The sequence below is a fragment of the Carcharodon carcharias genome, chromosome 11, assembly GCF_017639515.1.
Source record: "Carcharodon carcharias isolate sCarCar2 chromosome 11, sCarCar2.pri, whole genome shotgun sequence".
NCBI lineage: Eukaryota > Metazoa > Chordata > Chondrichthyes > Lamniformes > Lamnidae > Carcharodon > Carcharodon carcharias.
Genome location: NC_054477.1, coordinates 23,351,514 through 23,376,368, shown reverse-complemented (window position 1 = coordinate 23,376,368; position 24,855 = coordinate 23,351,514). Strand labels below are relative to the sequence as shown.

The window sequence follows — 24,855 nt, the reverse complement described above, 5'->3', positions numbered from 1 at the left end:
GTGCACTCATCCAGGCAAGTGGAGAGTGGCCCATCACACTTCTGACGTGTGCCTTGTGGATGGTGGACAGGCTTTGGGGAGTCAGGAGGTGAGTTACTTGCTGCAGGATTTCTAGCCTCTGACCTGCTCTTGTAGCCATAGTATGTATGTGGCAAGTCCATTTCAGTTTCTGATCAATGGTAACCCCCAGGATGTTGATAGTGGGGAATTCAGCGATGGTGATGCCATTGAATGTCAAAGGGCGATGGTTAGATTCTCTCTTGTTGGAGATGGTCATTGCCTGACACTTGTGTGGCATGAATGTTACTTGCCACTTGTCAGCTCAAGCCTGGATATTGTCCAGGTCTTGCTACATTTGGACATGGACTGCTTCAGTGTCTGAGTCATCATGAATGGTGCTGAACGTTGTGCAATAAGCAAACATCCCCACTTCTGACCTTATGATTTAAGGAAGGTCATTGATGAAGCAGCTGAAGATGTTTGGGCTTAGGACACTACCTTGTGGAACTCCTGCAGTGATGTTCTGGAATTGAGATGATTGACCTCCAACAACGCAACCATCTTCCTTTGTGTTAGGTATGACTCCAGCAGATGGAGAGTTTGCCCCCTTGATTCACATTGACTTCAGCTTTGCTTGGACTCCTTGAAGCCACACTCAGTCAAATGCTGCCGTGATGTCACCTCACCTCTGGCATTCAGCTCTTTTGTCCATGTTTGAACCAAGGCTGTAATGAGGTCAAGAGCTGAGTAATCCTGGCAGAACCTACCTAGACTGTGCATCAGTGATTAGGTTAATGCTAAGCTAGTGCCTCTTGAATAGCACTATTGATGACCTTTTCCATCACTTCACTGATGATGGAAAGTAGATTTTTGGGGTGGTAATTGGCCAGGTTGGATTTGTCCTGCTTTTTGTGTTCAGGGCAATTTTCCACATTGCTGGATAGATGCCAGTGTTGTTTTACTGGACCAATTTGGCTAGGTACACGGCAAATTCTAGAGCACAAGCCTTCAGTACTGTTGCCAGAATATCGTCAGGGATCAAAGCCTTTGCTATATCCAGTGCCTTCAGCCGTTTCTCGATGTCATTTGGAGTGAATCGAATTGGCTGAAGACTGGCATTTGTGATGCTGGGGACCTCCGGAGGAGGCTGAGATGGATTATCCACTCGGCGTGTCTGACTTAATATTTGTTGCAAATGTTTGAGCCTTAACGTTTGCACTGATCTGTTAGGCTCCCCTTCATTGTGGATGAGGATATTTGTGGAGCCACCTCCTCCAATGAGTTGTTTCTTTGTCTAACACCATTCATGACTGGATGTCGCAGGACTACAGAGCTTAGATCTGATCCATTGGTTGTGGGATCGCCTAGCTCCATCTATCGCATGTTGCTTGGCACCCAAGCAGACCTGAGTTGTGGCTTCACTAGATTGACACCTTATTTATAGGTATACCTGGTGCTGCTCCTGGCATGCACTTCTGCACTCTTCATTGAACCAGGGTTGGTCCCTGCCTTAATGGTAGAGTAGGGGATATGCTGGTCCATGAGGTTACAGATTGTGGTTATGTACAATTCTGCTGCTGCTGATGGCCCACAGTGCCTCATGGATGCCTAGTCTTGAGTTGCTGGATCTGTTTGAAATCTATCCCATTTAGCGCAATGATAGTGCCACACAACATGATGGACGGTAACCTCAATGCGAAGACTGGACTTCGTTTCCACAACGATTGTATGGTGGTCACTCCTACTGATACTGTTATGGCATGTGCATCTGTGGCAGGCAGGTTGGTGAGGATGAGGTCAAGTATGGTTTTTTCCCCCTTGTCGATTCACTCATCACCTGCCACAGTACCAGTCTAGCAACTATGCCCTTTAGGACTCTGCCAGCTCGGTCAGTAGTAGTGCTACTGAGCCAGTCTTGGTGATGGACACTGAAATCCCCCACCCAGAGTACATTCTGTGCCCTTGCCACCCTCCGTGCCTCCCCCAAGTGGTGTTCAACCTTGAAGAGTACTGATTCATCAGCTGGGGGAGGGAAGTTCCCTTGGCCATGTTCGACCAGATGCCATTTGTGGGATGCCTTCATGGGGTCCGGTTTCAATGCTGAGGACTCCCAGGGCAACTCCCTCCTGGCTATATACCATTGTGCCGCCACCCCTGCAGGTGGAACAGGACATACCCAGGGATGGTGGTGTCTGGGACGTGATCTGTAAGATATGATTCTGTGAGTACAACTATGTCAGGCTGTTGCTTGACTAGTCTGTGAGACAACTCTCCCAATTTTGGCACAAGCCCCAGATGTTCGTAAGGAGGACTTTTCAGGGTTGAAAGGGCTGAGTTTGCCGTTGTCATTTCCAGTGCCTAAGTCGATGCCGAGTGGTCTGTCTGGTTTCATTCCTTATAGACTTCGTAGCGGTTTGCTACAACTGAGTGGCTTACTAGGCCATTTCAGAGTCAACCATACTGCTGTGGGTCTGGAGTCACCTGTACACCAGACCAGGTAAGGACAGCAGATTTCCTTCCCTAAAGGGCATTAGATGGGTTCTTACAACAATCACATCATTAGACTTCAATTCCAGACCTTTATTGAATTCAAATTTCACCATCTACCACAGTGGGATTGAAACCCGGGTCCCCAGAGCATAACTCTAGGTCTCTGGATTACTAGTTCAGTGACAGTACCATGGTGCCACTGCCTCCCCACCGCCTGGATGAGTGCAACTCCAATAGCAATTGAAACTTGACACCATCCAAGGAAAATAATGACAAAACAAAAACAAAAATACCTGGAAAAACTCAGCAGGAGTGGCAGCACCTGCGGATAGGAGCATAGTTAATTTTTCGAGTCTGAATGACCCTTCAACAGAACTGTTCTGTTGAAGGGTCATTCGGACTCGAAATGTTAACTGTGCTCCTACCCTCAGGTGCTGCCAGACCTGAGTTTTTCCAGGTATTTTTGTTTTTCTTTTGGATTTCCAGCATCCGCAGTCTTTTGCTTTTATCTAAAGGAAAATAATGACCTGTGTTTCTTAAAAGCTTATCCTTGTGCTTGGCATCAAACTCAATCAATTTGGGCAATGGAGTACAAAGCTGCATCTCGCCATTCTTTTGAGCAACGTGTTTGTATACAAGTGTGTGTAAATTGAGTTTCCTAGACAACCTTGTCTGTTTTATGAAGTCAAGTAAATGTTTTACTCGCAACTGAGGAGGTCTCACTAATGAGTATAAACTACGTTCCTTTTAACAGTTAACAAAAACCTATTTACTTAGTTGCAAGGAGCAAGGATTCAAATTAAATCTATTTAATTCTACATATATTAATCTCTGTCCTTCACCCAAAATTGATAATTGTGCCTTCAGTGGGCTCGGCCCCTGAAATTCGCTGTCTATGTCTCTCCAACTCCCTTTCCTTAAAGATCTATCTTAGAGCTCATTTGGTAACCCCCTCTGAATATCTCCTCCTTTGGCTGTGTAAAGCACTGAGAAATGTTTCTCTACGTTGACAGCTTTATGTAAATGCAAGTTTTTGACTGTAATTATTATTGTGTATTGATGTTCCTGCAAATCAACTCAGTGCTGATCCTTTTCTGACACTTCAAGATTCATTTTACGCTGCAGGAAGGAATTCCTGTCTGGCCAGCTTAGATAAGATAATTAAATAGGATGTGGGCATTGCTGCCAAGGCTGGTAACCATTGTCCCTCCCCTGTTGAGAAGAAGGTGCTGGACCCTATTCTTGAACCACTGCCGTCCATGTGAAGGAGGGACTCCAACAGTGCTGTTAGGTAGGGAGTTCCAATATTTTAACGGAGCAACAATGAAGAAATTGTGTTATGGTGTGTGACTTGGAGGGGAATTTTGGAACTGCTGTTCCCATCCACTCGCTGTCCTTCCAGATTGTAGAGATTTCTCATTGGGAGCCGCTTCCAAGGAAGTGTTAGCAAGTTGCTGAAGTGCATTCTGTGTACAGTGCAGTCATGTTGTCTGTCCTTCACTTACTGTAACCTTCCCACACCTCCCCAAATCATTCGTCCATAATACACTTGCATTTAGTTTTTTTGTCTGTCTTTTGATTTTGGAATTATAAATTTTGTAATGTGTATATTTTTAAACGTTCTGAATAATTTTTTTGTTAGTTTATTTCTTACATTATTCAGGAAAAACCACCATGTATTTTAATTAACAGCTTCACTGGTAAACTGAGGTAGTTACCACTAACCTGGTTGCATTTTTTCTACTCTGCTGCCTGTGATTGCTGGCTTTGGAAAAATGATCATTGCACTTTAGGAGTGAAATTTGTCATAAAAACAGAAAGCCCATGATGAGATGCCAGTGATGACTGGATGCTGATATCTTTAACAATTTGAGAAACTTTCATGACTCGGAACCAAGTTGCTGCCTGGTGTTATTTAACAATCCAGAGTTGCATTCCAAGTTTGCATTTCTGATACATTTCAGGTAATTGACTGTAGCAGGGTGGCAGCAAGAGTGCTATGAGTGGTCTTAGTGCTCCTGAGTTATAGAGGGGAGGGGTGAGGTGTGGGAGCAACCACAGCCTCTCCTCTTGATTTTTGTCCACTGACTTGGAAAATGCCGCTTTGTGAACTTGGGCGGTGTCAGAAAGATCTTGAGCTATGGTGACATTCATGGTTGAATAGCCTAGTAACTTGAGAAATGATCACTTGGGTGAGTTAATGGAGGACTATCAGCTTCCATGGATACTGAACCCAGGAAAAAGTGTTAGGAGAGGAAAGAAGTTGGACTGTGATTTCTATTTCTTCCTTAAATTGGAGAATCAGAGAGCATTTACTAGCCAGGTAAATTTAATGTGGTGCTAAAAGTCAGTCATTGCACAGCTGCTGTAATAAATTTATTTTTTGACCATGGTTATTAGCTCAATTCAAATGTTCATAGAATCATGAATAGTACTGAATGGGGGCTGCCAATTGGTCCAAAAGTCTGCACAGACTTTATTGCATCAAGTACAGGAGAGTGAAGTTATACTAAACATTTACAAATACTGGTTAGGCCTCAGCTAGAGCATTGTGTCCAATTCTGGGTGTTTGGGAAGGATGTCAAAACTTAGAAACAGTGCAGAGGAAATTTACTGGAATGATACCAGGGGTGAGGGATGTCAGTTAGCTGGAGCAGCTGAGATTGTTTTTCCTTAGAGCAGAGAAGGTTGATGGGAGAGTTAATAGAGGTATTCAAAATCATGAAGGGTTTTCTTAGAGCAAATAAGGGGATAACTGTTTCTACTGACTGAAGGTTAAGTAACCAGAAGACTTGGCTTTAAGGTAATTGGCAAAAGGGCCAGAGGTAAGATAAGAAGAAATATCTTGCACTGCCTGAAAGAGCGATGGAATCTCATTCAATAGTAGATTTCAAAAAGGAATTAGTAACATGGGAACAGGAGTAGGCCATTTGGCCACTTGAGCCTGTTACGCCATAGAATGAGATCACAGCTAATCTGTATCCCAAGGCGGGTGTCTCGGTTCCATATCCCTTAATACCCTTGGCTGGCAAAAATCTATCAATCTCAATTTTGGATAAATGCCTGAAAGGGAGGAAATGGCAAGACAAGAGCGTGGGACTAATTGGATAGCTCTTTCTGATACAAGCACAATAGGCACAATGATCTCCTCTTATGTAAGATTTTATGATTCTAATTGTAGACAGTTGTTAAGCTCACAGGCAGCCAAATTGGCCCTCTTATAGTTTATTATACAGATGAGCCCTCTTAAATTTAATTGAGGCTTTAGATCAGAACTGATGGCAGTGAACTTTTGATAGAGTAACATAAGTTGTTAAAAACTAACTCTAAAATGTTCCAAGGTACTTCCCAGGAGCATCATAAAACAAAGTATAACCACTTGAGATTAATCCAAGAGTAGCCTCTCTTATCTCGATTCTTCCTGGGGCAGCGGGGCGCTGGTGTAAGTAGAAAACAATGTTATCGTTAAGCTTTCAGTGAAACACATGTGAAATTTTGATGCTATGCCCACTTGAACTATGAAAAGTGGCCAGGATTGCAATGATAAATTTTGTCCTTGCATCTTTTGGTTGCCTGGGGAGAGAAACTGTTTTAATTCTAGGGTGAAGAATTGATGGTTTCAGGTTAGTTATTCATTGTTCCTGGTCACAGGAATTTGAAGTAAACAGTTTTATAACACTCTTCGCTTAAATACTCTCCCCTTCCATAGTGTGTTGTTACTGATGTCTGCTAAATAACAATTTTGCTAGCCAGGAAGGGGATAATAGCATTGTTAGAAAATGTTTAGTTTGTGATCATTTGGTTCTATGAATGAGGTTGTAATAACAATTATGAAAAAAATATCAGTGTCAACATATGCACCCATGAGGCACTGTGCAGCAGCAGCAGGATTGTATTCTACTGCAGTTTATAACCTTGTAGCCTCTACCATTACCTGGGGATCAAATCTGGTTCAATGATGTCTCTGGAAGAGCATACCATGAGCAGTATCAGGTATACCTAAAAATGATATACCAACCTAATGAGGTTACAACAAAGGACTACATGCATACTAAATGGTGGAAGCAGCATGCTGTAGACAGAGCTAAACAATCACGCGACCAACAGCTCAGTAACTGGAAGTGATGACTCCACAAACATCCTCGCCATCAGTGATGGTGGAGCCCAGCATGTGAGTACAAAAGATAAGGCTGAAGTATTTGCACCCATCTTCAGCCAGAACTACTGAATGGATGTTCCATCTCAGCCTCCTGAGATCCCACCATGACAGATGCCAGTCAATAGCTAATTCAGTTCACTCCACGAGAAAGGAAGAAATGGCTGAGTGTACTGGATACTACAACATTCCGGCTGTAGTCTTGAAAACATGTGCTTCAGATCCCACTAAGCTCCAAGCCATTCTGTTCCAGTTCAGCTACTCTGGAAAATTGCCCAGGTTTGTCTTGTACACAAAAAGCAGGCTAAATCCCATCTAGCCTTTTATTGTGCCATCAGTCTAATCTCAATCATCGTCAAGGTAATGGGAGGTGTCATTGACAATGCTATTTGAGTGGCACTTACCCATAACCTGCTCACCAATTTCCAGCATGGGTTCCAGCAGGACCACTTGGCTCCAGATCTCATTGCAGCTTTGGTCGAACCAGAGACAAAAGAGCTGAATTCCAGAAGTGAAGCGAGAGTGATTGCCATTGATATCAAGGCAATATTTTAGTGAGTGTGGCATCAAGGAGCCCTAGCAAAATGGAAGTCATTGTGAATCAAGGGGAATACTCTCCACTGGCTGGTGTTGTGCCTAGCATAAAGGAAGGTGGTTGTGGTTTTTGGAGGTCAATCGTCTTACCTTCAGGCTGTTGCTGCAGGAATTCCTCAGAGCAGTGTCCTCGGCCCAACCAATTTTAACTGTTTCATCGATGACCTTTCCTCTATTATAAGGTCAGAGGTGAGGACGTTCGCTGATGATTGCAGTGTGTTCAGTACATTCTCAACGCTTCATGAAGTCGTCAATACCTACAAGAAGCAAGACCTGGATAACATTGAGTGGATAACTGCTTAGTGGCAAGTAACATCTGTGCCACAAAAGTGCTGGGAAATAACTATTCCCAACCTGAGAGAATCTGATTATCTCCCCTTGATGTTCGTTGGCATTACCATCACTGAATCCCGCCACACCGCACCCAACCATCAACATCCTAAGGGTAACCATTGGCTTAGCTGAACCAGCCATAAGTACTGGATTAGAAGCAGACCAGACACTGGATATTCTGTGGCATTTAAAGGGATATTTCTAAATATTCAGAATAGATGCATTACGACGAGAAAGAAAAATTCCAAAGGGCGGAGCCACCACCCGTGGTTAACTAAAAAAGCTAAAGAGCATAAGTTTAAAAAAGTATATGATTGTGCAAGGATGGGTGGCAGGTCAGAAGACTGGGCAGATTATAAAGAAGAACAAAGAAAGACCAAAAGATTAATAAGGAGGGAATAATTAGAGTACGAGAGAAATGGTAAGCTATCTTACCATTTAAATATCTATAGATATTTAAATAAGAAAAGAGTTAACAAAGTGAGCATTAGCCCTGTAGCAAGTGAGTCTGGGGAATTAATAATACAAAATAAGGAGATGACAGATGACTTGAACAGGTATTTTGTATTCGTCTTCACTATAGAGGATACAAGTAACATCCCAGAAATGGCTGGAAATCAGGAATTGGAAGGGAGGGCAGAACTCAGGAAAATAACAATCATTAGGGAAGAGGTACTTATCAAATTTTTGGAGCTGAGGGCTGGCAAATCCCTGGGTATGTTGAACTTCACCCAGCGTCTTAAAAGAAGTGACTAATGAATTTGTTGATGCATTGTTTTTAATTTTCCAAAATTCCCTAGATTCGTGGAAGGTTCCATTAGATTGGAAAATTAGAAATTGTAACTTCTTTATTTAGAAAGGGAGGGAGACAGGAAACTACAGGTCAGCTAGCTTAACATCTGTCTTAAGGAAAATGTTAGAAGCTGTTTTTTTAATTCCCTCAGGATACCGGCATCATTGGCTAGGCCAGCGTTTATTGCCAATCCATAATTGTCCTCGAGAAGTTGGTGGTAAGCTGCCTTGTATGCAGCTATGCCCACAATGCTGTTAGAGAGGGGGTTCCAAGATTTTGACCCAGCAACAGGGAAGGAATGATGATTTATTTCCAAGTCAGGATGGTGTGTGGCTAGGAGGGGAACTTGCAGGTGGTGATGTTCCCATGTACTTGCTGTCCTTGTCCTGTAGTGCATCTTGTAGATGGTGTACACTGCTGCCACATGGGCATCATTGGTGGAGGGAGTGAATGTTGTAGATGGGATGCCAGTCAAGTGGGCTGCGTTGCTCTGGGTGGTGTCAAGCTTCTTGAGTGTTGTTGGAGCTGCACTCATCCTTGGAAGTGGAGAGCATTCCATCACACTCCTTACTTGTGTCTTGAAGATGGTGGAGGTGCTTTGGGGTGTCAGGAGGTGATTACCCACTGCAGGATTCCTAGCCTCTGACCTGCTTTTGTAGCCACAGTATTTATATGGCTAGTCCAGTTCCGTTTCTGGTCAATAGTAACCCTCCAGAATGTTAATAGTGGGGGATTCAGCGATGGCAATGCCATTGAACAGCAAGGGTCGATGGTTGGATTCTCTCTTGTTGGAAATGGTCATTGCCTGACACTTCTGTGGTGTGAGTTACCTGCCACTTATCAACCCAAGCCAGGATATTTTTCAGATCTTGTTGCATTTGAACATGGATTGCTTCAGTATCTGAGTAGTCGTGAATGGCACAGAATAATGGGCAACCATCATTTCTGACCTTTTATGATTGAAGGAAGGTCATTAATGAAGCAGCTGAAGACCTTTTGGCCTAGGACACTACCCTGAGGAACTCCTTGCAGTGATATGCTGAAACTGAGATGATTGACCACCAATAGCCACAACCAGTTTCCTTTGTGGTAGGCATGACTGCAACCAGCGACGAGCTTTCCTCCTGATTTCCATTGATTCCAGTTTTGCTAGGACTCCTTGATGCCCTACTCAGTCAAAAGCTGCCTTGATATCAAAGGCAGTAACTCTTGCCTCAACTCGGGAGTTGAGTTCTTTTGTCCATGTTTGAACCAAGGCTGTAATGAAGTCAGGAGCTGTGTGATCCTGGCAGAACCTAAACTGAGCATCATTGAGCTGGTTATTGCCAAGCAAATGCTGCTTGATAGCACTGTTGACCCATTCCACTACTTTACTGATGATGGAGAGTAGACTGATGGGGCGGTAATTGGCTGTGTTGGAATTGTCCTGCTTTTTGTGTTTGGGATGTACCTGCGCAATTTTCCGCATTGCTAGATAGATGCCAGTGTTGTAGCTTGGCTACGGGTGCGGCAAGTCCTGGAGCACAAGCCTTCAGTATTATTGCCGGAATATTGTCTGGGCCCATAGCCTTTGCAATATTCAGTGCCATCAGCTGTTTCCTGATATCACGTGGAGTGAATCGAATTGGCTTAAGACTGGCATCTGTGATGTTGGTGACCTCCAGATGAGGCTGAGATGGATCATCTACTTGGCACTTCTGGCTGAAGATTGTTGCAAATGCTTTAACCTTATCTTTTGCACTGATGTGTTGGGCTCCCCCATCATTGAAGATGGGGATATTTCTGAACCCTTCTACTCCAGTGAGTTGTTTAATTGTCCATGACCATTCATGACTGGATGTAGCAGGACTGCAGAGCTTGGATCCGATCCATTGGTTGTGGGATCTCTTTCTATCACTTGCTGTTTGGCACACAAATAGTCCTGTGTTGTAGCTTGACCACATTTTTGTTGACACCTCATTTTTAGGTATGCCTGGCGCTGCTCCTGGCATGCCCCCCTGCACTCTTCATTGAACCAGTGTTGACCCCCTGAATTGGTGGAAATGGTAGAGTTGGGGATATGGTGGGCCATGAGGTTATAGATTGTGATTGTATTCAATTCTGCAGCTGCTGATGGCCCACAGTGTCTCATGAATGTTCAGTCTTGAGTTGCTATATCTGTTTGAAGTCTATCCTGCTGAGCATGGTGTAGTGTCTCACAACACGATGGAGGGTATCCTAAATGTGAAGACGGGACCTCATCTCCACAATACTGTGCTGTGGTTACGCCTGCCAATTCTGTCATGGACAATTGCATCTGTGGCAGGCAGATTGGTGAGGATGAGGTCAAGAATGTTTTTCCCTCTTTGCTTCTCTCATCACCTGCTACAGTACCAGTCTAGTGGCTATGTCCTTTAGGGCTCAGCCAGCAGCTGTGCTACCGAGCCACTCTTGGTGATGGACATTGAAGCCCCCATCCAGAGTATATTCTGTGCCCATGCCTCCCTCAGTGCCTCTTCCAAGTGGTGTTCAACATGGAAGAGTACTGATTCATCAGCTGAGGGGGGGGCGGGTGCAGAATGTGGCAATCAGCAGGCCGTTTCCTTGCCCATGTTTGCCCTGATTTCAAGAAACTTCTTGGGGTCCGGAGTCGATATTGAGGACTCCCAGGGCAACTCCCTCCTGACTATATATACCACTGTGCTGCCATCTCTGCAGGGTCTATCCTGCTGATGGGACAGGACAACCTTGGTGGCGATGGTATCTGGGACACTATCTGTAAGGTATGAAATTATTATTAAAGATGTGAAATCCTGTTTAGCGTTCTTATTGGCGTTCTTTGAAGAGCTTGCATGTGCTGTGGGTAAAGGGGAACCAGTGGATGTACTGTCCTTAGATTTCTAGAAGGCATTTGATAAGGTTCCACATCAAAGGTTATTGCAGGTAACATATTGGCATGGATAGAAAATTGGCTAGCTAACAGGAGACAGAGTAGGCGTAAACGGGTTGGCAGGATGTAATGTACCACAGGGATCAGTGCTGGGGCCTCGACTTTTTATAATTTATATAAATGACTTGGAGGAAGGGACCGAAGGTATTTTTGCTAAATTTGATGACACTAAGAAAGGTAGTAAAGTAAGTTATGAAGTGGACATAAGGAGGCTATAAAGGGACATAGGTTATGAGTGGGCAAAAACCTAGCAAATGGAGCACAATGTGGGAAAATGTGAAATTGTCCATTTTGGCAGGAAGATTAAAAAAGAAGCATATTATCTAAATGGTGAGAGGTTGCAGAGCTCTGAGGTGCAGAGGGATTTGAGTGTCCTAGTGCTTGAATCCCAAAAGGCTAGAATACAGGTACAGCAAGTAATTAGGAAAGCTAATAGAATGTTATCTTTTATTGCAAGGGGAATGGAATATAAAAGTAGGGAGGTTATGCTTCAGTTGTAGAAGATACTGGAGACCACAAAATCTGGAGCACAATGTACAGTATTGCTCTCCTTATTTAAGGAACGTTGTAAATGTGCGGGAGGCAGTTCAGACAAGGTTTAACAGAATTACCTGGAAAAACTCAGCAGGTCTGGCAGCATCGGCGGAGAAGAAGAGAGTTGACGTTTCGAGTCCTCATGACCCTTCAACAGAAGGGTGTCCTGTTCTGTTGAAGGGTCATGAGGACTCTAAACGTCAACTCTCTTCTTCTCCGCCGATGCTGCCAGACCTGCTGAGTTTTTCCAGGTAATTCTGTTTTTGTTTTGGATTTCCAGCATCCGCAGTTTTTTGTTTTTATCAGACAAGGTTTATGTGGCTAATACCAGGAATGGGTAGGTTGTCATATGAGGAAAGGTTGGACAGGCTATGCTTGTGTCCGATGGAGTTTAGAAGAATAAGATGTGACTTGATTGAAACCTTTAAGATCCTGACGGTTCTTGACAGGGTGGATGTGGAGGGAATGTTTCCTCTTGTCGGAGAATCTGGAACTCGGGGTCGCCCATTTAAGACAGATGAGAAATTTTTTTCCTCAGGGTAGTGGATAAATGGAATCCTTTCCTCAAAAGACAGTGGAAGCGGAGTCTTTGAATATTTTAAAGGCAGAGGTAGATAGATTCTTGAGAAACAAGAGAGCGAAAGGTTATTGGTATGCGGGAGGTTACAATCACATCAGCCATGATCTTATTGAATGGCTGAGCGTGCTCGAGGGGCCAAGTGGCCTACTCCTGTTCCTAATTCATATGTTCGTATGGAGGGATTGGTCTATATGTTTACTGATACTGAAAGTTGTGCGAGTGTTAGTGTACAGTGGAACAAATCTTAGCAGCCAAATTTAGATCCGCTGGGGGAATTGCCAAACTGGCAAATGGAATTTAACCTAACTAAGTAAAGTTTTTGCATTTGAGCAGAAGCAACACTAAGCACACTTGAATTTCTCATGGAATAAAACTGGATTACTTGAGTAAAGGATCTTGCTGTTATAGTTCATAATTCTTTAAAGGTTTATGACCAATGCCCAGAAACTGTAGCCAAAGCAAATAAGGTGTTAGGTTGTATTAATAGGACTATTCAATATAAAACAGTGCACCATTTTGTTCTCTACGACCTTGGTTAGACTGCATTTAGAATACTGTGTCTAGTTTTGGTGGTCTCACATAGTGGGTGATATCGAAGCTATGCAAAAGGTTTGGGCAAGGCGTAGGCCAGAATAAAATCATAGTTATTCATGAAAAAAAAAACTGGATCTATTCACTCTAGAGATGTGTAGAAAGATGCTTAAGGTCCCTTATGGACTATGGTTAATTATCTTGCCTTATGCTGAAATTATCCAAGGATATAACCTAGATAATAGATCAGGGGTCATGTGTATATGTACTGTAAGCATTAAAGGTTGGCCATATCTTAGGAAATTCCTCTTTACTGAGGATCTTTTATTACTAGTTGCTGGCTGATGCAGTGATTACTTATCTGCAAACCTTCAGTTGAAAGCTGGACCGGTTCCTAGCCGGGCTGAAGCACAAGTCTCAGGTAGTTGAAATACCCATCAATATAACCCTGATCAATGTGATGATCTGGACTAATTTTTCAACATCTAAGGGAGTCTGAGATGAATACTTGCAAGTAAAAGTTGAGAAGCTTTATACTGCTCCAGACTTCTGATGTTTGCGCATGGTGGATAATGTGGATGTAGCATTCTTCGTGGCTGGAAATTCTTGTTTTGCAGGGGTTGAAGGAGCATGGAAAGCTCCCACAAGTGCTTACGTTGTTTACGCAATTCAGTTATTGGTAATGTAACCCATAGCTATAGGGATGTACCCTCCTGATTCTGAATTGGAAGTTTTACTATTCTTAGTCTATCCTTTTTCCTTCCCTGAACTTTGCGTGCTGTTTACCTGTTACTTACTGGAGGCATGCTTTCTGTGGATGTGAAATTGTCCAAGTATCTGCAACTAAAAATTCCTTGAATATGACTTATTTCAAATACTAAGTTAATGTTTGATTTCTTACCATTGCAAGGAGAAGCTAGCATCTTGACTGTTATACATTTAATCTGATTTTCAACTAAGTAAATTGAGGGGAAAAAAACCTCCATTTCACATGAAGGTGCTGGGGTGTATTTTCATGACTGTTCTCCGATAACTTGAGCACTGTTCATTTTTGAGCATCGGTACTGAATATGTGCGGGATACTCGTGGATCATCATGGACTAACTCAGTACTATCCAACTTGATCTCTCCACATGCCCACTTTCTATAGCAGGAAGTTGAGGCTGATCCCAGCTGCTTCCCCGTCTGAGGTCAAATTAACTTGGCATTGCTCTACTGAGACTTTGTTGACTGGGCCCTCAGGGAACTAAATTTGCTTTTAAACGTTTTCTTTATGTAAAATGCAAAGAAGTGCATTTAATACAGACCAATTTTTTGATCTATATAAATCCAACCTTGAAAATGTCCATGTTTTTGTTCAGAATGATTACTCATTGAGCCTGTACTGGCATTTGCAGGTCTAGGTCTGCGAAAGTTGAGCGAAGACATTGTGCTTGGCAGAAATGTCCCACCAGAATAAGGTCAGCTGGTGATCACTCTGGTTTACGTTTGTGAACAGTGGCCAAGACAAATGCTGGCACTTGCAGATTCGTATTGCAACATGAAATAATCTGCTCAGAGGAGATGGGTGGTTAATCCAAGGATCTGTCTGCCCCCTCATGTGAATGTAAAAATCCAGTGGTGCCATTTCATAGAAGAGCAGGGGTGTTCTTCCCGGGGTCCCTCAATCAATATCACAAAACAATTTTCCTGGTCATTATCTCATTGCTGTTTGTGGGAGTTTGCTGTGTGCAAATTAGCTGCTACTACACTTCAAGAATACTTCACAGCTATAAATGCTTTGCGATGTCCTGAGGTCTTTTTTATATTTGCCGCTCATCGGCCCACCACACCAACCGATGTGCAGAGCTCTTGAAAGTTTCTTTGCCTGTTTCCTATTGCTTCCAACCTGCCCAATTCAGTATAATTTGAAAGTTTTAGTATTTTGTTTTCCATCTAGCAGTGAGTGGGCTTAGCACTGAGTCACATGTCACTAGTTGAGGTTATACCATTCTTAATTGCATTTTGTTTACTTTGGGTTAGACAAACAGTCCAGAAGCTTATTTCCCATTCCATGCCTTCCTATGCTTGTGTGACATGGTATCAAAATTTTTGCTGAAATCTAAATAGAATTTATGTTGTCAACACAGCCTTTCATTTCTTTGAAGATCCTGGTAAATTTATTGTGCACAACTTTTTAGTAACCCAGTCTCTCATAATGAATCATTTCATATTTTCAGTTTCATCTGTTATACGGCAGTTCCTTCAATCACTGGGTAGATCTTAGTGTCCCACTTTATTAATGAAATGCAATTTCATTGTTTTTGAATGAGTCCGTGCTTTTTCCCTCCGCTATTGTAACTGGAAGCCCATTCCATGTGTTGACCACTCTTTTCTAGTTTGAACCCGTGGCTCCTTGTTGTACTCCGCATTTGTAGAGTTATAGTCATTACCCATTTGCATTTAGCTTTTTCATGTCCTTAACTATCTTTCATATACTTGTAAAAGGCTATCTCAGACACATTTGTTTTAAATGAGAAGCCCACTCTTCTCCAGTCTGTATCTTTAATTTAGACAACCTGATATCAGCCCTGTAGCTCTTGTCTGCATTCCCTTCAGTACCAGAATCTCTTTTGCTTCTTGGCAACCAGAACTCAACACAGTTTTCAAGATGTGATGTCATCAGAGCACTGTATACTTTGACCACAACTTGCATGATTAGTATTCTACTGTTTGAGATAGGATTTAGTATTAATTTTGGCTTTGTTTGTTGCTGTGCGTTGGCTGGACATGTTGAGCATCAAGTCTATTAAAACTTAAGGCCTCCTTCAGTTCCTTCCTTGGCTATTTAAGCACCACTTATGGAACATGTGTGATGCATGTTTTGCTTTCCAAGTGGCACACTTCCTACGATCCGCTTTAAACTTCATCTGTTATTATTCTGATCATATACACTTTTTCCCAGACTGTAATTTCTGTGATACCTCCTTTGATTCCACTCCCCAATTTTTTATTATCTGCAGTGTGACTGACTAACTTTGAGTTTCTGAACCCAAGTTATTGGTAAACATTAGAAACAGTAATGGTGGTCCCAAAACTGACCCCTTGGGCATGTCACACAGAAGAACTCCAAAATAACATTACTAACAATTATCCTGTGAGTATTTCATTTGTTTGATGTGATTTTGCACCATTGCTTTCATATTGGCTTTGTGCCATTCTAGGGCTGACAGCTTTTAAAGTGCTAATCTTGTAAAGCTGACAAAAACCCTAAAATTATTGGACACTTGCCTGAAAAAAAAGATGCTGTTGAAGCTTTTCTTCTAATGCTCATCAGGGCTGTTCGCAAGAATACCAATAGTAAAGGAAAAAACAATTTATACTGCGAGAAGAAAGTACTGATTGGTTGGCAAATGGCCTCTGGTAGAGTGTTGCCATGGAGAATGCACCATGGCTTAACTTCCCCGTGAGTTGAGTTATGTTGTTATCCCGAATTTGATCTTTGTTGTACTTCAGTCTCAGGTATACAAATAGTTATTCTATAGTATAGAATGAGTATTGCTGAAAAAAGAGACATGCTGTTGAAGCTTTTCATCTTGAACTCATCAGAACAATTTGTAAGAATCCAATAGTAAAGGGAACAACAATTTATACTGCATGAGAAGAAACAACATACTTCAGCTCGTGGGCAAGTTAAGCCCTGGTGCAGTCCCTATGGCAAAGCCTCTACCAGAGGCCAACCAATCAGCACTCTCTTCTCATTAGCAGATTTCTCAGCTAGTACATCAAGAGATGACTGCTCCATTTCAAAGATGAATTTGAGTGCAGCCCAGTAAGACCTGTAAGGAGATTATTAAGTGTAGCTGCGGATTTAAATATAGCAAGCAGATCACTTACATATCGGAAATATGCAAGGGGTAGGATGTTAAGTGTCACCCCATCGATGAAACATTTCTCTTGGAACCCAACAAAGATGTTTGCAAGAGCTGGGCCTAGAGGGGATCCATGGCAACAGCATCTATTTGGGCATACATTGTGTTATTAAAATTGAACTCAACTGTGCGAGTTGCTGAGTGCATGAGTTCAATGAATACTGATTAGACATGATTACCTGATTGGACAACATTTGCTAAATAATTCTCAGTGTGTTAAGAATTACGCTGACAATGAATTTAAAGTTGCCAGTCTTTGCATGCACTGGAAGCTATGTATATTAATACACAGGGCCCTGTTCTTTGCAGACGGAAAAAACATGTACACACATTGCACCTGTTTCAGCTGAACAAAATAAGTGACAGCCAATCATTGACTCATTCCTCAGGGCAATGCCTTGACCAATCAGGTCAAGCTGCCTGGTTTCAATTTCAAACAATGCTAAGCAGTTACCTGTCAGTCATCATCACTGGTGCATTCTCCATGGCAACACCTCTGAGTCCACTTGCCAACCAATCTGCGCTCTCTTCACATACAGTATAAATTGTTGTTTTCCTCTTATATTGGTATTCTTGCGAAGCACCTGAGAAGTGCAAGATGAAAAGCTTTGACATATCACTTTTTTCAGCAATACTAAAGTACAATCAAACAACTAAAATCAACTATTTTCCAATCTCCTGGACTGACTAAGCCTAGATATCCTCAGTTTTTTAAATCAATGGAGCATTGGCATTCCAAGATGAGATAAGACTATGGCCTATCTATTTTGTTTTCTACCATGCTGGTAGTCGCATGATACAGTGATAGTGAGTTGCGTGCTAATCATGGTAATTCTGGTGGCCTACAACAGATCCAGGCATGTGGAAAAACCCCCCCAGTGGTGGAGCACTTTGGGGACTGGATACTGTATAGCAAAATATTTTGTGAAAGAAATCTAGTTTGCATTTGAATTGCACGGTCTCCACAGGATAAGTTGGAATGGTTCGTCATGATCTACATCATCTAATCCCTTTAGAATCAGAGAAACAGAAATCGTGTCACCTCTCAGCCTTCTCTTCTGCAGAGAGTGAATGCTGCCTATGTAATTGCTCACCCAGGATCCAATCCCTCTATCCGCTCACATCATTCTGGCCGCCTGCCCCTGTATCCTTTCTATACTGTGGCTACCAGTATTGCATGCCGTATTCAAAGTGCGGCCACACCAATTATTTACAAAGTGGGATTACTTCAATATTTCGGCTCAATATTCACCTTTTAATTTGCTTTACTCACCACCACTGATCTTTTGTTTCAAAAGCTTCAATTTAGTCAGTCAGAAACCCCAGATCTCTTTCAATTTCCATGAACATTATTATTTAAATGTAACGAAAATAGTCCCTTCTCACATTTAGCCCCATGTGAAGCGCTTTGCATTTTTCTATGTTGAAATTCATCTACCACCTGTTTGCTCAATTTCCAAGTATATTCAAATCCTCCTGTAAGCTTAGCCTGTTCAACTTTGAGGTTTTCAACCTTCACTAGCTTTGTATCATCTGCACGTTTAACCATTATGCTCTTTTATTTAATAACTTCAAACAGCCTATGCAACCCCATTGGTAATATTCCCCAATTCCTCGCGCCCTCTTGATTCTATTATATATCCATTGTGTGTTATTTTTATTGATTCCCACTACCTTTATTTTCAGTACCAGCCTTTGGAGAGCAACTGTATCAAAGCCCTGATGAAATCCAAGTACACCACATCGTTGCTTTCCATTTGTCATGCCCATGCCCTCAGAGAAAACCAAGAAGTTAGATTGGCAAGATCTTTCCTTCATGAACCCATATCTACACCAAAATAAAAGATGACTAATGCTCCATGATCTTCTATGTAGATAGAATTTGTGTTTCCATAACTTCCATACACTCACTTGTGATTATCATACGTACTATTTTACAGCTGCTTCTGATTATGTCTTTTAAGATAGTACAAATAAACTTGAGTAGCACAGCAAATCAGGTTCTTAAATATAAAACCATCAATTTCACTATGTGTATCATTCTCTGGCATATAATTTCCAGAGTCATTTTTGCACCTTATTTTTTTAAGTAAGAGTAAAGTCTGACTTCCTCCAGTCCTTTGAACCTCTCCAGTTTTGCTTGAACCAGTAAGTAAACCCATAAATAACTCTGTGGCAGTGAACATTATTTAATTTTTGAGCCCAGTTTGCTTCTATTTAAATACTGTATCTCTATTGCCTTTATTAAACTACAGATGTACATCATCCCTTGAATTTTATAATTTCAGTGCAGGTTAATGTCTCTTCATCTGCAGCCTGCTCTTGTTAGGTCTCTTAATGTGTCCTGAAACTCATGTATAGGCAACTGTGCAACCCTTTGAAAACACGGCAAGAGTGCCAAAGACCTCTTGTAAGCAGCTTGGGCTTTTACATTATCATTATTATAAGGAAATTAACTGCCACTTCCCCCATGAACTGTTTTAGGCCTTTTTTGTTCAGTAGCAAATATTCTTGTTTCAAAATTGTCTGCAATTTTTTTTTGTATAGCCTATTGTCCTTGAAAAAATGATCTTCCCCTACACCTTCTACCAATTATGAAATAGAATATCAGAGCTCCGGAGCATTTAAAAAAAAATATTTCATGGGATGTGGGCTTTGCTGGCTAGGCTGGCATTTTTATTGCCCTTGAGAAGGTAGTGAGCTGCAGCCTTCAGCTGCTGCAGTCCATATGGTGTAGAAACACCCACAGTGCTGTTAGGGAGGGAATTCCAGGAGTTTGACCCAGCCACCGTGAAGGAATGGTGATATATTTCCAAGTCAGGATGGTGTGTGGCTTGGAGGGGAACTTCCAGGCAGTGGTGTTCCCATGCATCTGCTACCCTTGTCCTTCTAGATGGTAGAGGTTGCAGTTTTGGAAGGTGCTGTTAAAGGAGCCTTGGTTAGTTGTTGCAGTGCACCTTGTAGATGGTACACACTGCTACACTGCTGCATTGGTGTTGGAGGTGGTGGACGGGGTACCAATCAAATAAGCTGCTTGTCCTGGATGGTGTTGAGCTTCTTGTGATGTTGGAGCTGCATCCATCCAATTCCATCACACTCTGACTTGTGCCTTGTAGTTGGTGGCAATGCTTTGGGGAGCCAGGAGGTGAGTTACTCTCTGCAGAATGCCCAGCCTCCGACCTGCTCTTGTAGCCACTGTATTTATATGGCTAGTCGAGTTCAGTTTGTGGTCAATGGTAATCCCCAGGATGTTGATAGTGGGGGATTCAGCGATGGTAATGCCATTGAATATCAAGGGGTGATGGTTGGATTCTTTATTGTTTGAGATGGTCATTGCCTGGCACTTAAGTGGCAACCTAACAATTGCGCCACACATCAGCCCAAGCCTGAATGTTGCTCAGGTCTTTAACCTTTAACACTTCAGTGTTTTGTCTAAATTGTTTTATTCTGATTTTTGCAACAGACCATTAATGATTGTAATCTTTAATATTGAATTTGCAGTGAAACACTTTGATATAACAGTTTTGGAAATAGGTAATATTTGCTGAGTGAAACTTTTACTCCACGGAGGCAGGTATTGTGCAAATTTGGCTTTTGGTAAACTTGCGTAAGGTGATTTGTAACTGTAAGCCCCATCATGTATACAAAAATTCCTGGTTTGCAAATGTGAATCTAATATTTATTTTGAACTTGCTTTGTTTTAAAGTCGCTTCAAGGATAGTATCACAGCTGAGCCTTACCCTTGATTCTGTTCTCACTTGAGGTACCCATATGTGAATTTTCTAGCAAGGGTGACCAGATAATGATTAAGAACTCTGGTTGCTGGCTTTTACTACTTGCGTTTTCCAACCCAGATATTTTGAGAGAAATTTTACACCCAATTATTTTTTCAGCTGAGCACTAAGTGCAGAATTGAATATTGAGCCACAGGTATTCTGGTTAGTACTGGTTTGTAGTTTTCTCCTATTAGGCTATCAAATGAGCTACAGCATTGTTTCAACATTGGATGATGCAATACAATGACAATTTTGACTGAGTCACCAAAATCCTTGAAGTACATGTATAAATTCTGAAACTTTTAAGGATATAACATGGTTGCTGAATTAGATTAATGGAACATTTTTCTTTTCCCTTTGCAGAGCTAATTTATGTGGATGATGGATTCAGCGCATGATCTACAATATTGAATTAGTATGTGCATATACTTAGAATTGATGGTAAGTCAGATTTGCATATTTGAAGATCCTTTGTGCTGTGGGATTAAGTCAATACTGAATTTGATATACTAGAATTGGAAAACTAAACCTCTTCCTTTCATTAAAGGGCATGACAGGATGAAACGCAACAGACATTTGAGCAGCAGTGACAGTTCAGACAATGAGAGTAAGTAAAATAACATTTAACCCCTTCTACCCATGTGCATTTTTTTTAACCATTCACAGGACGTGGGTGTTGCTGGGTAAGCCAGCATTTATTGTGCATCCCTAATCGCCCTTGAGCAGATGGTGGTGATCTGTCTTCTTGAACCACTGTAGCCCATGTGCTGTAGGTACACCCACAGTACTGTTAGGGAGGGAGCCCCAGGATTTTGACCTGGTGACAGTGAAGGAACGGTGATATATTTCCAAGTCAGGATGGTGTGTGGCTTGGAAGGGAACTTCCAGGTGGTGGTGTTCCCATGTACCTGCTACCCTTGTCCTTCTAGATGGTAGTGGTTGAGGTTTTGGAAGGTGCTGTTGAAGGAGCCTTGGTGAATTCCTGCAGTGCGTCTTGTCAATGGCATACACTGCTGCCAGTGTGCATCGGTGGTGGAAGGAGTGAATGTTTGTGGATGGGGTGCCAATCAAGTGAGCTGCTTTGTCCTGGATAGTGTCAAGCTTCTTGAGTGTTGTTGGAGCTGCACAAGTGGAGAGTATTTCATCACACTCTTGACCTCTGCCTTGTAGATGGTGGAGAGGCTTCGGGGAGTCAGGAGATGAGTTACTCGCTGCAGAATTCCTAGCCTCTGACCTGCTCTTGTAGCCACAGTAATTATATGGCCAATCCAGTCACGAATGCTGCTAAACATGGTGCAATCATTAGTTAACATCCCCACTTCTGACCTTATGGTGGAAGGAAGGTCATTGATGAAGCAGCTGAAGATGGTTGGGACCAGGACGCTACCCTGTGGAACTCCAGCAGTGATGTCCTGGAACTGAGATGATTGACCTCGAGCAACCACAACCATTTTCCTTTGCTAGGTATGACTTCAACCAGTAAGAGAGTTTTCTCCCTGATCCCCATTGACTCCAGTTTTGCTAGGACTCCCTGATGCCTTGATGTCAAGGCTAGTCACTCACAACTCACTCTGGAGTTCAGCTCTTTTGTCCATGTTTGAACCAAGGCTGTGATGAGGTCAGGAGCTGAGTGACCCTGCTGGATCCCAAACTGAGCATCAGTGAGCAGATTATTGCTAAGCAAGTGCTGCTTGATAGCACTGTTGATGACCCTTTCATCACTTTACTGATGATGGAGAGCAGACTGATGGGGCAGTAATTGCCTGGGTTGGATTTGTCCTGCTTTTTGTTTACAGGACATACCCGGAGAATTTTTCACATTGCTGGGTAGATGCCAGTTTTGTAGCTGTACTGGAACAGCTTGGCTAGGGATGCGGAAAGTTCTGGAGCACAGACTTAGTACTGTTGCCAGAATATTGTCAGGGCCCGTAGCCTTTGCTGTATCCAGTGCCTTGTGATACTGTGGCAATCTATTTTTTTTTATTTGCCCAAGATCTCTAGATGTTAACTCTAGAATTGTTATGCCAAAGAACTGCATGATGTGAGTTGGGATATTAATTTTGATTCTCTTGGAAGCGAATCCTTATTTCAAAGGCTTTAATTTGGCATAAATTGGCTTTCATGCAAGCAACAGAAGCAATAAAGGTGGTTCTGAAAGTGGAAATGTTACTTTGGGAGATCTCACTTCTCTGAAATTGCAGCAATACAGCTCAGACAATGTGATTCAGAGAGTCTCTGTGAACTACCAATTCTTTGAAAAAGACGAAAATTGATCAAAATGTTCCAGGAGAGAAAAATATTCAAAGAAGGGAAGCTTTTGCCATGTTGTACTGACAGACCACTGCAGTCTTCCAAACTCAAAACCTGTGATTGAGTTGTCTATGGGCATCGCTCCGGGTGACCAGGGGACACAAGTGAGAAAAGACCATCACTGTCACCAAAGTTTCCTGCAGATGAATTACCTAAGACTATTGAAATGCAAACTCTGCAACATGTGTGAATGCTTATAATATCTCGGATTAACACAGCCCCTGGTCCAGAAGTTTTTTTACATTTGTCCTTGAGGTGCAACTGATACTTGTAAGACACCATTTATTTCCCATCTTCAGTTCTGATGGAAATATGTCAATCACATAGATTGGACTGGAATTAAAATTATCGCAGACCGGGTAAGAATAGCAAGCTTCCATTGCTGAAGAGCATGTATAATAAATGAGGAATTGATTCCCTTAATTTTTATTTGTTAAAAGTTTCCCAAACTTACCTGTTACTTTTACTCCTGTTATGAGTATCTTAGATTATTGTACGCACAGATTTTGTACTGGAAGAGTATGGCTTTGGTGGAATAATTGTTTGTCTGTATTGTGTTGGTTGCATCAAACTTCTGTAATATTGCTTTTGCAACATGTATTAGTTAGACCTCAAATTGTGTGGTCTCTTGTGTCTTATCCTTGGCTTTGTTATGTTCTTAGTATTGATTATTGTAACTTTCTGCATAGGCCCTTCAACGTCATTGTCCTCCCATTCAAAGTATAGGAGTGACCGGCATGTTTCAGCACGTGGGAAGAAGAAGCCTGCTGAGGTTAGTACTTCATAAGAAAAAAGTTATTATAAACTCTTAATTTGTAGGGCTAAAAAAAAATACTGGATTTTCACTGCATGACAAGTAGACCATGAGCTTTTTGAAAAAACCCCTAGCAATCTCTTACTCGAGGAAGGAAAAATTGCAGGAAAGGTACATGCTATCCCTGCACCCCTGGGAGATTAGCTTTTCAAGCACAAGCTCCAGTAAACGTAGAATATTTATTTTTCCTCACCGGAAGTCTTCTAGAGCTTGCAGAATTTTTTGTTTCATAACCAAAAAGTCAGATATTTAAAGGTGATCTATAATTTTCCTTGTAAAGAAAATTCTAAATTGGGTAAGTGTCCTGCTGAGAACCCGGTGTATAAACAATTGATTCCAGTGATTCCTGTTTGAAGTGGGGGCAGACTGCAGGTTCACAAGAATGGCCCCATGACTTAGTGGATTGAATTGTGCCTTGTCGTAAACCTGGCTTGAATTCCATTGAGTATAGGAGATTTGATTGCGATCTGATTTGAGGTGTTTAAAATGCTATAAAGATTTCATTGAGTCGCTACAGAAAAAACTATTTCCTCTGGTGTGGGAAATCAAGAACAGGGAGACATAATCTTACAATTAGAACCAAGCCATTCAGCAGCACAATCAGGAAACATTTTTTTCCCCCCCACATACAGCGCAGTAAAATTTTGGAGCATTCTTCCACCCTCTTCCTCTTCATCTCAAGCTCCCCAAAAAGTCTGAGATTACTAGGACAATTTGAGCTATCAAGATTGAGAAAAGTTTTGTTAGCTAAGGGTATATACAGGGTTAAGGGACATAGGTGGAAAAATAAGAGTTCAGTTTTAGATCAGCAATGATCTAATTTAATGGCGGAACAGGCCTAAGAGGCTGAATGACCTTCTCCCTTTTCCAAATGCATCACTGTTTTACAGAGAGAGTGGAATCATTTGCACCTAAACCTTAATATTCTGGACTGTGTACTTCAGCTGTCTTTTTTTGCAAATATAAACTAGATAGAATTGAATTCAGATAATTGAGATCTCCTTAAAGTTCATCAGACTGGCTTTCTCTGTGAAATTGAAGTGAGGAATTGGAGAATGACCTGGATTTACAAACTATGCAAGTAGGCAGAGCAATGGCAAATGA

At 42.0% G+C, this 24,855-nt stretch overlaps 1 protein-coding gene across 1 annotated transcript in view; it reads left to right on the top strand.

Annotated features, from left to right (window-relative positions):
- Positions 1-24,855, top strand: part of jade3 (jade family PHD finger 3) — a 56,368-nt gene that overhangs the window by 5,347 nt on the left and 26,166 nt on the right. The window contains exons 2-4 of the mRNA XM_041199590.1: positions 20,991-21,068; positions 21,175-21,234; positions 23,627-23,709. Coding sequence (XP_041055524.1) covers positions 21,186-21,234; positions 23,627-23,709 — 132 coding nt within the window. The 5' untranslated portion in view covers positions 20,991-21,068; positions 21,175-21,185. The remainder of the gene's footprint in view (positions 1-20,990; positions 21,069-21,174; positions 21,235-23,626; positions 23,710-24,855) is intronic.